The sequence below is a fragment of the Rutidosis leptorrhynchoides genome, chromosome 4 (genome assembly GCF_046630445.1).
Source record: "Rutidosis leptorrhynchoides isolate AG116_Rl617_1_P2 chromosome 4, CSIRO_AGI_Rlap_v1, whole genome shotgun sequence".
NCBI classification, from domain to species: Eukaryota; Viridiplantae; Streptophyta; class Magnoliopsida; order Asterales; family Asteraceae; genus Rutidosis; species Rutidosis leptorrhynchoides.
In genome coordinates, this window is record NC_092336.1 from 27,773,198 (window position 1) to 27,786,586 (window position 13,389).

Sequence of the window (13,389 nt, forward strand, 5' to 3'; positions counted from 1 at the left end):
ACCTGTCAAAATGTAGCATCTTTCATATGCTATAACAGAATAATGTAAATGTCAAATGATACTAATACGTACATTTTAAATGTGAAAATGAGAACTATACTAAAAAACATCAATCCATAAAAACCCCTCTCCTCCCATCCTTTTTAAAACCAACTTTCCAGCCAAACCGCAACAAACTCCAGCTGAATGCATAAAGTTGAAATTTATTGCAATTTATCTAATGCTGATTAAGCTGGGTTTGTTACTGTATATTTTTTTCTTAGGCTAACACTTACAAACAAAAATCAATCTTCCGTACATTTACAACTCAAGTTTAGTAATAGTTAAAAAGAGTATTGACACTTACTGAGTTACTGGTACTGGACTTTAAATGAACAAATCTTGATGCAACAAGAACAATGTGAAAACACCATTTTTTATTATAGAAAGATAGTTCTACAAAACAGCATTTTGAATATTTATGTATGCACTTTTCATGTTACAAACCTCATTATTCAGACCACCTCTTTCCCCTTAAAAAAGAAACTAAAGCCTCGATCTTCGGATGCATTTTATAGGATTAAAATGTGAATTTCTCCGGGCTGAATTAAATTTACACGAGGAAGATGATGGCAACGACCTTAAATCCCAATCTTCAACGTTCTCTGGTACACAGACATCAAACAGGATTTGACCTAGAATTCCATGAGCGTTGACCACTTTTGGGGTTGACCTTGGAATTAAATTTTCTTTAGGTGCACCGTGAATGGACCCCACTTCTCTACCTTCATGGTACTCGACTGAGCCAGGAACAACCAAGTGGTCGTTTAAATCGAGCGTGATTTTGTGGCAGCTCCGGTATTGGTTTGAGCTGGAAACCGCTTCCCTTAGGTGGCGTAACGGTTCTGACGTATGGCGGGACCCACATGTATGTTGGGTTCTTTGCGAGTAAACGAATGTTGCCTTCGTTAGGAGGTCAGTCACAGCAGCCTTGTACTCTTCTCGATGATGCTGATAATGACCTGCACTAGTGTTTGTTAGGTTCTTCAATTGGAAATGCGCTTTAGGAGTGATTATATCTTATTGAATAATCAGAATCAAATAATTGGTTAAAACAAAACGGGTCGTAGGCGACAAGGTGCTCATAGGAACTTTCTATGTAATATTTGGATAGGTCAAAGGTTGTCCTAAAAGTGCAACTAGAATCAAACATTCCCTAAAAGCACCAAAACAGAGAACATGTTCTTACTAGAGGGGAATGGGTCCTATATATACGGTTGCTCAAAACACATAAAAAAATAGGAGTGCTAACTACTACTAGAAAGTAGCTTATTCTGTATGAGGAGATTTGATATATTTTGAGGTCCACATATGGTTGCACAAGTTGTATAGGTCCTAATAGGGCTTATTATTGGGATTACACTTTTAAGTGATAAATCTTAGGTTAATTTAAGGTATTTCTTCTATTGATAAGGTAATTATGAACTGATGATGATATTAATATGATACTTACCTCATTTAGGTTTTTGATTGACTAACGACTAACCTTGTATTAACTTCTAGCTATTACAACAGGAGATATATCGAATTGGAGGCTGCTAATTGGTCAATTCTCAAAGATTATATTTGGGTTTTGTTTTGAAATTCTGATATGAACATTCTCCATATTCACCATCTTTAGTTATATCCTTGTTTACCAAATCAAGTTTTTTTTTTTTTTTTACCTCTTTTGTTTTTTGCCATGTGTTATATTCCTTTTCGGCATGGTTCGAAAGAGGAAACATTCATTTGATTTTATATTGCACTCTGCATAGGTATGACATCCTCTTGTTTGATCATATATCTTCCAATTACAAAGTAGTACATTCTTTAATAAGCAAAGATCTAATAGTACCGATTACTATTAAAGTAGATTTGTTTTGCTCATATATGTAAAATAAAATAACAATGTGGTTTGCGCTTATATTCAAAGTGATTGTCATTTTATTGCAACATGATATAATTTTATCATGGGACGACCGCAAAAGTAAGATTTTCGAAGTGCTCATTTTTTTTGGTAACAAATTAACAGGTGCAGTTTCGTTTTCTAGAATGCATGCATATGGGAGTTTAATATATTCTTATAAAAAACCAATTACCGCGTACAAAGTTAGAACGCGGAAATGTCGAAAGGTTCAAACTGATGATTATGACGAGTTTAGTCAGATAATCACACAGGTAATGCTAAACTTATTGACTTGGATAAGATTACACAAGGATGTTGGAAAACATTGGTTTTACATGGCGCATGTGGGAAAGATATGACCAACCTGTGATAAACCAATACCATTTGGAAAACAAAAATGACGTCATGGATTGAGTATATGTGGTGTCGAAAGTGTTTAAAAAAAGTAGTATTTGTATTTTCAATAAAAAAGATATAAGCACTAACGTTTTAAACACTTTCAACACTATATAGTATCCATGACGTCTTTTCCATTTCCCAAATAATATTGGTGAATCACCCAGTTGGTCTTTATTTTTTCACCCGCGTCATGTTGAGCCACTTATGCATCCCCGTGTAGTGGCATCTAACTCAATATGTTTAGCGTTGCCTGCGGTTCTCCAACTAAACCCGTCATGATTATCAATTTGGGCATTTCACGTTTCCTCGTTCCAACTTTGAAAGCGGTAATCGGTTTGTTAAAAAAGTATATTGAACTCCCATCTACTTCCAAGCTTGAAAACAATATTTAACTGTTTACTTTTTAACCAAAAAAATGAGAACTTCGAAAATCCTACTTCCACGTTTATCCCATTATAAAACTATATCATCTTGCATTAATACAACAATCACCTTGAATATAAGTAAGAACTCGCCCTATTATTAGTTGTTTATAATTTCTAGACATATATTAGCAAAACAAGTCGACTTTAATGGTAATCGGTACTATTAGATCTTTGCCTACTAAAGAATGTAGTAAAACATTTCAATTATAAGCGATGATTAAAGATGAGGATGCCATACTTATGCGGAGTGCAATACAAATATCAAATGAATGTTTGCTTGTGTAAACCGTATCGAAAAAGCATATAACACATGTCAAAAAGCAAAAGAGGATCAAAAAAGTTGATTCTGTAAAATTAATAAGGATATAATTCATAATAGAATTTTCAAACAAAAGGCCAAATATTTTTAGAAATGCAAACTTTGAGAACCAACCAATTAGCAGCCTCAAATTCGATATACTATCCGTCATAACAATTAAAAGTTAATACACGGTTAATTAATCAATAACCTAATTGAGGTAAGTATCATATTAACATCGTCATGAGTTCACAATCACTTCTATGAATAGGTGTTAGGGTATTAGAGTTGGCTTTTAATTTAATAGGTGTTAGGGTATTAGAGTTGGCTTTTAATTGACGATTACTATTCACGTACGCATTTTGAAGTTAATAGGTGTTAGGGTATTAGAGTTGGCTTTTAATTTAAGAAAGCTTTTTCACAAAAGCTTTGGCTCTATTAATCGAGTTAACAGCAAGCATCGATTGATTTGGGACTTGACTGCCGCTCAGAGCCAAAATTGAACTTCATGCAGATTTAAAACCCGTGTAAATTTGATTCTACCATTTTCATGGTGTCTCACACTATTTTTTTTAACCTATCTATTGGTCGGAGGTCCATTCGGAAGCAATCTCTCTATCCATAGAACAATGAGAGGGAGGACTTTCTCTACTCCTGTGGTGTTTCACTTTGGGTAGAGAAATGACTTGTCTTTATTCTAGGATAGGAGAAGGGTTGTCTACATCTTACCTCCCCATAACCCACTTTTGTGGGATTGGGTTTTGTTGTTGTTTTTCACAAAAGCTACGTGATTTTGAGGGGTTTTGCATGTATTTTGTATGTGAAACAGCCCCCTATTCACTTTCACTTACATAATTACTAAACATACTTTACTTACTTTTAAACTCCTAGGAAATATATTTAACCATTAAATTTTGTCGCACAACTAGGAAACTTACTAGTAATATTATAGAGAGGCATTCTATTAATGATCAGCTTTTAGTATTGATTTTATATAGTACTTCGTTTATTATTGAAAGAGAATTATTATATTCAAAGTTATAGTCTTTATGTTTATTTACTAGGATTAATTATTGATTATCGATCCCAATATGTTAGAAAAACCGCAAATTTAACCCTTGCGCATACCTACATGAGGAGAGCTACTCCATTTCACCATTTTAACATCGCCACCAAGACTTTGTAACCGTTGAGCAAAGTTGCATATGGTTTGGTAAGGGGCAAGATCGTCATTTTCTGAGCAAAATATTAAATATGGTGCTTTGATCCCCTGGCATTATTTTAAACATGAGTGTAAAAAAAGAGAGAGATTAAATGAATCAACTTTAAGTAGAAACTTACTATAGTTGAGTACAAAGTCTGCCAATATTCTGCACGTTGCGACTCAAATTTGCTAAGGAATAAACCATCAAGGCTCGATGATATACCGCTTGCAATCCATTTTGCTATTGTGGGAGGACGGGACAGTTTAAGAACGCTCGGGTGAAGAGCAAATCGGGTGCCCAAATCACTTGTGAAATCTATAGGAGCAGAATCGAATATGTGTCCAGAAAGACAGTCTCTAACGAGTCGATACTCACCCTTCACCATCAAACACAAAGCAAGTTTAAAATAATAGTAAAGTGCAAAAAAGAATGAGTGAACTGGCTGACCCACATTACAAGTTCAAGTATTTTTATACCCATTAAATTAGATATGAGAACAGGTTTTAGTCAAATATAACCTGTCTGACCTATTCATTAGTATAATGGGTCGAAAGTACCACCTCTAGAATATTTAAAGAAATTGATACATCGGAAAATAAAGGATAGATATAGACATCTTACCAGATCTCTTTGAGATACACACTTTGAGTCGATTATCTACACCAAACGATACCAAAGTAAACAACCAATAGGAATCTAAGAAACCTAAGTAATCCAATATCAAAAAGGTCAAATTTAAAAGAATATTGCAAAATTGCTTTACCCATCACAGCTTTATATCTAATTCACAATAGATGTTTGTACCTTTGTTTCTATGGTAATAAGCACTATATAATATAACACCATATATAAACATGTAAGTTATATTACCTGCAAAGCTTTGTACATGCAAGCTTTTGGGCCACCAGAGAAAGGCGCGAACACGACAGGGCATGGCCTTTTTCTTAGTTCCTTCGTGTACAAACGAACATAAATTAGTTTTAAACCTATTGTTGATAATGGGTCGATCCTGCTTTTATTTTATCTCGAGCGGGTCACACAATTATAGGGAAATAACTTGAAAGGAATGGGGTCAAATGGGTCAAACTGGTCAAACGGATCGAAAGTCACCCCAAAGAGTATTTTGAACGAATAACACCCTCTGAATTCAGTTCACGAAAACTTAGCCTTTTCTTGATAATGTAACATGATATAATATATTAAGGTATTTTTATCATGTTTGACAAACTAATTATTTAAGATATCATGAGACAATGGAAGATTTTCAAGTAACTTGGACCCATTTCAACCCTTACAAAACATCCCCTAATTTCACACATTTACCAACCCGCCAGACCCACCCATTTTATCACCTCTAATGAGTAGTAAAATGTTACGGAACTGACCTTAACAAGCTCATTAAGAATGTCAAAGGCCAACATATTAGCCTTATCTGGGAAGAACCTGTGTATCAATTCATGTCCATAAATAAATAAATCCAAAAACTCTAATAAATTAAATAAATGAAAATAACAAGAGAAGAGCATTTATGCATAATGGTGATCAAGAGGTTCAAGAGTTCCTTTAATCCCATTTTTAGTTTAAATCTGTCTCTCTTGATCACAATTCATTCTTAACCATCATTGTTCAATTTTAGGGTCCAAATTTTTTTACCTTAATTTAACAACCACATCACCTAATCTACAAGTACCGAGTCAAAATACAGTAATTTAGCTTATTGTGGGACCCGTTGGGATGGAGCAGGTGGTCTACACACCCTTTTTGACATCACAACGGAAAAAATGCTAATAATAATGTTTAAATTTAAAGTTCCAGTACCACACGCTACATCTTATTATTATTATTACTGCTACTCAAAAGAACACCGTAATGATATCTTCCCATATTAATTGCAACTTTTTAGCAACTTTTTAGCTGAAATGACCTAATTGCAACATGTTCGATCGAAAGTACCACACGCAAACGATTACTCCATCCCACCTAAATCAAAACCAATATTGATTCCTCCCATCTTAAATGCAACAATTATAGCAACTTTGAAGTAAAATGTATTACTTGTGACACTAATTTTAATCACCATATTTTACTTCCATTTTTTTAACCATGATTAATCTAATACAGAAGTCTTACAAATATCCAAATTATCATGTAAAATCAATCATACCACCAAAAGAGTACTAACTGTACTAACTTATCAACTACAAACAAAAACTAAATTTCAAAATCAAACCTTTTCAAGAACACTGAATTCCCATATTTCCCAAATACAAAAATTGGCAAAAAATATGTAGGTGCTAGTAATGATTTCATATCTCTTCTTAACTCTTGTTTGAAAAAACACCCAAAGAAGAATAATTAAGTGTTTCAGTACACTTCAATTTCAAGTTTGTTATCAAATTTCAAACTTGTAATCTAATTCAGTTGACATAAGAATGTAAAGTCTAAGTTAAGTAACAAACAAGACAGTAAACAAAAACAAGAAATCAAGCATAAGATAAGATGAAAGTTGAAGGGTTTACACAAAAAAACATAAAATTAATTTAATTTAATTTAATTAGGGCATGAAAAGACATACAGATTAAGAAATTGGGAATGGCAAATAAGTGAACTCCAACCAAGAGATGAATAAAGATCAACATAATTCTTCAAATGTTTATCTTGACTTGACATCCATGCAAATACCACCACAATTCCTTTACTTGATTCATTATAATTATTACCCCAGTAGAATCTGCCCCCAAATCCCCACATTCTTGAAGACTTGATTTATTTTCAAGAAGCCAAATTTTAGAGATGAAATTGAAGGGTATATGATATGGATATGATAGTAGTAGAAATCAAGAAGATGAGCAAAGATATGGGTTCTTTTTTGGGGTTGGGGAGAGAGGATTTTTAGTTATGGGTGGTGATTATTTTATTACAGTAATTATTTGTATCTAATATATATACAGGGTGAGGATACATGTAGAACTCATAGTAGTAGAGACTCATGGAACTCGTGCAGATTCACTAAATCTGCGTGCAGATTTACATAATTTTTTTTTTTTGCAGATTTTTTTTTCTGTTCAGAATTTTTTTTTTTTGCAGATTCAGTCAATCTGCATGCAGATTGACGATTTTTTCCATTTTTTTTTTTTTTACAGATCGACTTTTTTTCAGTTTTTTTTATGCAGATTGAGTCAATCTGCGTTTTTTTTTTGCAGTTTTTTTTTTTTTTTTTGCAGATCGACTTTTTTCTGTGCAGATTTGACTTTTTTTTATGCAGATTGAGTCAATCTGCGTGCAGATTGACGTTTTTTTTTGCAGTTTTTTTTTTTTTTTGCAGATTCACTTTTTTTCTGTTCAGATTCGCTGTTTTTTTTTTTTTTGCAGTTTTTTTTTCCAGATTGTATTTTTTTTTCCAAAATTGAAGCTCAATCTCCACATAGATTGAAGTTCAATCTATGAGTTCTATGGGTTCTCTACATACTCTAGTTCTCTAGGGATCCTTTCAATATATATATATATATATATATATATAGAAGAAGATATATATTTCTATATTAGTTTTTCGTTCGTTTTTGGCAAAAAAATAAATAAATAAAAAGATAGAAGAAGAAGAAGATGTATATTAGTTTTTCACTGGATGATCACGATGACAGATGATAATGAGTTTTAAATGGGAGAAATTTTACACAAGCTGTTAAACTAATCTGATCTAATATACTTTTAATATCTAATACTCCGAATAGTGAATAATAAGATTATAGATTATAGATTATTTGGTGTAGTCTAATTATTTTTATTTATTCTTTTTTTAGGTGTAGTCTAATTATTATTATTATTTTGTTTTAATATTTATCATAGAGAAACAGTTGGGTAAAAAGGTATATTATATGCTAGGTTAGCACTAGTACAATACTTTTTACCTAAATAACTACCTTTTAGTCTAAAGAGACCTCGCTTTGCGTCGGGGGTTCCGTTTTAAATGTGAGTTTAAAAAAAGTCTTGATCTATTTTGTAAAAAAGAATTTTTTTCTACATCTAACATTGAAGGTTGTTCCTTTTGTGAAAGTTGCTTCTTTTAGCGTTCATTTTTTTTTAAGTTAGTTGATCTATTTTGTAAAAAAAGAATGTTTTTCGACATCTTTTGGTAACATTGAGGTTTGTTCCTTTTAAAAAAGTTGTCTCTTTTATCGTTGAGGAAGTAAAGAAGAAGAAAAAAAAGTTAGTTGATTTTTTTGTAAAAAAAAAAAATTTCGACATCTTTTGGTAACATTGAAGGGTTAGTTCTTTTACGAAAGCTGCTTCTTTTATCGTTGAAAAAAAAGGTGAAATAACGAAAATACCCCTGGTTACTATTGGTTACATTTTAGGCGTCAAATGATGTGTCACGGTTTGATGAAAGTAACGCTCCTAAACCAGCATCACCATCTGACAGATAAGGGCGTTAGTCACTTTGATTAAGAAAAGGTGGCGTTTGTTTTTTTTTTTTTTTACGAATCAGATTTTGACACATATTTATATATATTGTTAACTTATTTTTTTCCACCAAACTTTCAATCAAATTTTATCATATCACTCAAAAATTTTCCACTCAAATTTAACACTCACCACTAAATAACTTCATTTCATGACATTATCACATCATCAAAAGGTACATCATTTACGTGTGATGTCACAATTGAGGTTAAAATAGTCTTACTATCATGTCAAAAGAAAATCTTATCTTGCAACTTAAACGTTGTATGTGACGACCCGGAAATTTTCAACCAAATTTAAACTTAATCTTTATATGGTTTCGACATTATAAGCAAAGTCTATTAACTTGAATTTCAAAAATTTTGAACTAGTTTATGAAATCATTTGACCTTCGACTGCTCTCGACGATTCACGAACAATTAATTGTAAATAGATATGTGTGTATGTATATATAAATAATAATTCGAAATATAATTTGAAGTATTATATGTTGTTATTAAAAATTAATAAAATAAAAATATGATATTATAATAATTATTATTTAAAATATATCTCTATATATAAATAAAGTATATTAAAAATAAATATTAAATAATTGTAATACTTGTTTGATGTTTCGATTGATATTAAGCAAGTTAAATTCAAACTTATGTAATTTTAAAATAAACGGTGATACGAAAATGAGTTCTATAAATTTTAGGCTTATTAAAAATGTATTTATGAACTATTTGTTAAGTTTTAACACTTTTTATATTTTACCCAGAATTGAGAGGGACAGTTGATGTAATTTTTATTTAACAAATTAAAGATCGAATTTTATACCATAATGACCAAAATAAATAAATATATTTAATGTAAAATTTTGGGATTTTTCCGAATACTTTTATCCCTCACTAATTATCAACGGAGCACGATATTGTACCCAATTGAGAGTGTCGGCAGAACTAATAGTTTAACACCCGTGTTATTTGAATATTGATTTGGGATTACTGTAGCACTTTTCTATCTATCTTAATTTCTATTTATATTTGATATATGTGCATATAAGATGTATATACATATACATATGTTGAATCTTCTTCTCCCTCATGTCACCCTAGTCCACCGTCGGCTTCAACCCAAACCACCACTCCACCATGGACGCCACCCTACCATTAAGAACAACTACCGCTCTTTTACAATCATCACCAAAAACCACCTTCATCTAAACCATCACCAACAACCCATCTACTCGTTACTAGTTCTGATCCTCACCATCGATTGCAACTACAAAACTGTTGCTCAGTTGTTATTATTAATTTTATCGTTTTAGTATTATTATCATTTTTTATTTTTATTATGATTATTATCAAAGCAATACAATTTATTATTATTTTTATAAATATTAACATTAGTATCATTTTTAGTACTATTATTATTATTATTATTATTATTATTATTATTATTATTATTATTAACAAAAGTATTATTAATATGATTATCATTATTAGTATTGTTATTATTAAAAATTATTATCATTTCTATAAAATTGTTATTTTGTTATCATTATAATTATATAATTATTACTATTATCATTTTTACTATTATTATTATTATTATTATTATTATTATTATTATTATTATTATTATTATTACTACTACAATCTTTATTATAATTATTATTATCATAAGTAATGTTATTATTAATTTTATCATTATAATCAAATACAACTTTTAGTTACTATTATTAATATTATTATGTATATAAAAATATACTTATTAGTAATACTACATATAAGTATAAATTAATTATATTAACAATCTTATATAAATATTCATATATAACAAATTAGGTATTTTTAAAAAAAATATATATATATATATATATATATATATATATATATATATACAAATTAAATCTATAATATATAAAGTTATAATATATGAAATTGTTCAATTACGATTATATGTACTAATATATATATAAATGATATAGGTTCGTGAATCCGAGGTCAACCCTGCATTATTCAATTTGTCGTATGAATATTTTTACTACAAAATATTGTAGAGTGAGTTTCGTTACTCCCTTTTTAAATGCTTTTGCAATATATATTTTTGGGACTGAGAATACATGCGCTTTTATAAATGTTTTACGAAATAGACACAAGTAATCGAAACTACATTATATGGTTGAATGATCGAAGCCGAATATGCCCCTTTTTGCTCGGTAGCCTAAGAATTAGGTAACATCACTAATTTTGAGAATTAGTGCACGCCTAATTGACGCGAATCCTAAAGATAGATCTATTGGGCCTAACAAACCCCGTCCAAAGTACCGGATGCTTTAGTACTTCGATGTTGTTTTATCATGTCCGATGGATGTCCCGGAATGATAGGGGATATTCTTATATGCATCTTGTTAATGTTGGTTACCATGTGTTCAATCCATATGAATGAATTTTGTGTCTATGCATGGGACGTATATTTATGAGAAATGAAAATCTTGTGGTCTATTAAAATGACGAAAATGATTATTTATGTTAAACTAATGAACTCACCAACATTTTGGTTGACACTTTAAAGCATGTTTGTTCTCAAGTATGAAAGAAATCTTCCGCTGTGCATTTGCTCATTTTAGAGATATTACTTGGAGTCATTAATGGCATATTTCAAAAGACGTTCCATTCGAGTCGTTGAATTCATCAAGATTATTATTAAGTCAATTATAGTTGGATATATTTTGAAATGGTATGCATGCCATCAACTTTCGATGTAATGAAAGTATGTCTTTTAAAAACGAATGCAATGTTTGTAAAATGTATCATATAGAGGTCAAGTACCTCGCGATGTAATCAACTATTGTGAATCGTTTATAATCGATATGAACGGGTCCTTTCAGTTGGTATCGGAGCGGTGGTCTTAGCGAACCAGGTCTTGTATTAGTGTGTCTAACTGATAGTTGTTTAGATGCATTAGTGAGTCTGGACTTCGACCGTGTCTACATGTCAAAAGTTTTGCTTATCATTTCTAGTCGGAAATCATCTACTTATCATCTGTAGGAAATTACCTGCTTATCATTCTTAAGTCTAGACATCTTACTGCATTGATTGCATGAATAGTGTATAGACAAAATTCATATCTTAGCATATCTGCTAATTCATATCTTAGCGTATCTATTAGTGTAAACTTTGTCTGACATATTCTACAAATTCCTCTGTAATCTACGGGTTCTTCCTTACTATATATAAGTATTTTATGTAATTAGAATATCATCCGACATCCGAAAATTATTTCATACCGAAAAACCCTTTACTCAACATTACGAAATGGAACTCGTCACTAGTTCAAGTTCTTCGGAACCCGACAACTATTCCGACACGGATGTTCACCTAAGCTCCGGAAGCAGCGTCATCAAAATGAATCAACCAATCAGCCATCCCCAATTCATCTGATGAGTTCGTAGTCAACTAAACCAATGGAGACAAGAAGAAAGCGATTCTTTCCATCCACTGACTTTCTCTCTTGGCAAAGAACCGGATGCACTTACCCATGAACCTGTTCATGATACTATTTTCTCTCTCATTTCCAGAGTATCTTGCCACGATTATATTCTATCTAAAATTCTAAACCTTATTCATTCGCTCATTCCGACCGACAATCATGAAATGTCCCGTTCTTATTGATTAAAAACGTTCCATATTAATTGATTTCGTTGCGAGGTTTTGACCTCTATATGAGACGTTTTTTCAAAGACTGCATTCATTTTAAAGCAAACCATAACCTTTATTTCATCAATAAAGGTTTAAAAAGCTTTACGTAGATTATCAAATAATGATAATCTAAAATATCCTGTTTACACGCGACCATTACATAATGGTTTACAATACAAATATGTTACAACGAAATAAGTTTCTTGAATGCAGTTTTTACACAATATCATACAAGCATGGACTCCAAATCTCGTCCTTATTTAAGTATGCGACAGCGGAAGCTCTTAATAATCACCTGAGAATAAACATGCTTAAAACGTCAACAAAAATGTTGGTGAGTTATAGGTTTAACCTATATATTATTAAATCATAATAATAGACCACAAGATTTCATATTTCAATACACATCCCATACATAGAGATAAAAATCATTCATATGGTGAACACCTGGTAACCGACATTAACAAGATGCATATTTAAGAATATCCCCATCATTCCGGGACACCCTTCGGATATGATATAAATTTCGAAGTACTAAAGCATCCGGTACTTTGGATGGGGTTTGTTAGGCTCAATAGATCTATCTTTAGGATTCGCGTCAATTAGGGTGTCTGTTCCCTAATTCTTAGATTACCAGACTTAATAAAAAGGGGCATATTCGATTTCGATAATTCAACCATAGAATGTAGTTTCACGTACTTGTGTCTATCTTGTAAATCATTTATAAAACCTGCATGTATTCTCATCCCAAAAATATTAGATTTTAAAAGTGAGACTATAACTCACTTTCACGGATTTTTACTTCGTCGGGAAGTAAGACTTGGCCACTTGTTGATTCACGAACCTATAAGAATATATACATATATATCAAAGTATGTTCAAAATATATTTACAATACTTTTAATACATTTTGATGTTTTAAGTTTATTAAGTCAGCTGTCCTCGTTAGTAACCTACAACTAGTTGTCCACAGTTAGATGTACAGAAA

At 31.3% G+C, this 13,389-nt stretch overlaps 1 protein-coding gene across 1 annotated transcript; it reads right to left on the bottom strand.

Annotated features, from left to right (window-relative positions):
* Positions 1-399: 399 nt before the first annotated feature.
* Positions 400-7,167, bottom strand: LOC139839973 (uncharacterized). The gene is made up of 7 exons (XM_071830189.1): positions 6,827-7,167; positions 5,637-5,694; positions 5,122-5,202; positions 4,873-4,908; positions 4,388-4,627; positions 4,175-4,316; positions 400-1,001 (listed from the first exon to the last, which is right to left on the bottom strand). Exons 1-7 carry the CDS (start codon positions 7,000-7,002, stop codon positions 526-528), a joined length of 1,209 nt encoding a protein of 402 aa, XP_071686290.1. The 5' UTR covers positions 7,003-7,167; the 3' UTR covers positions 400-525.
* Between the last annotated feature and the right edge of the window lie 6,222 nt (positions 7,168-13,389).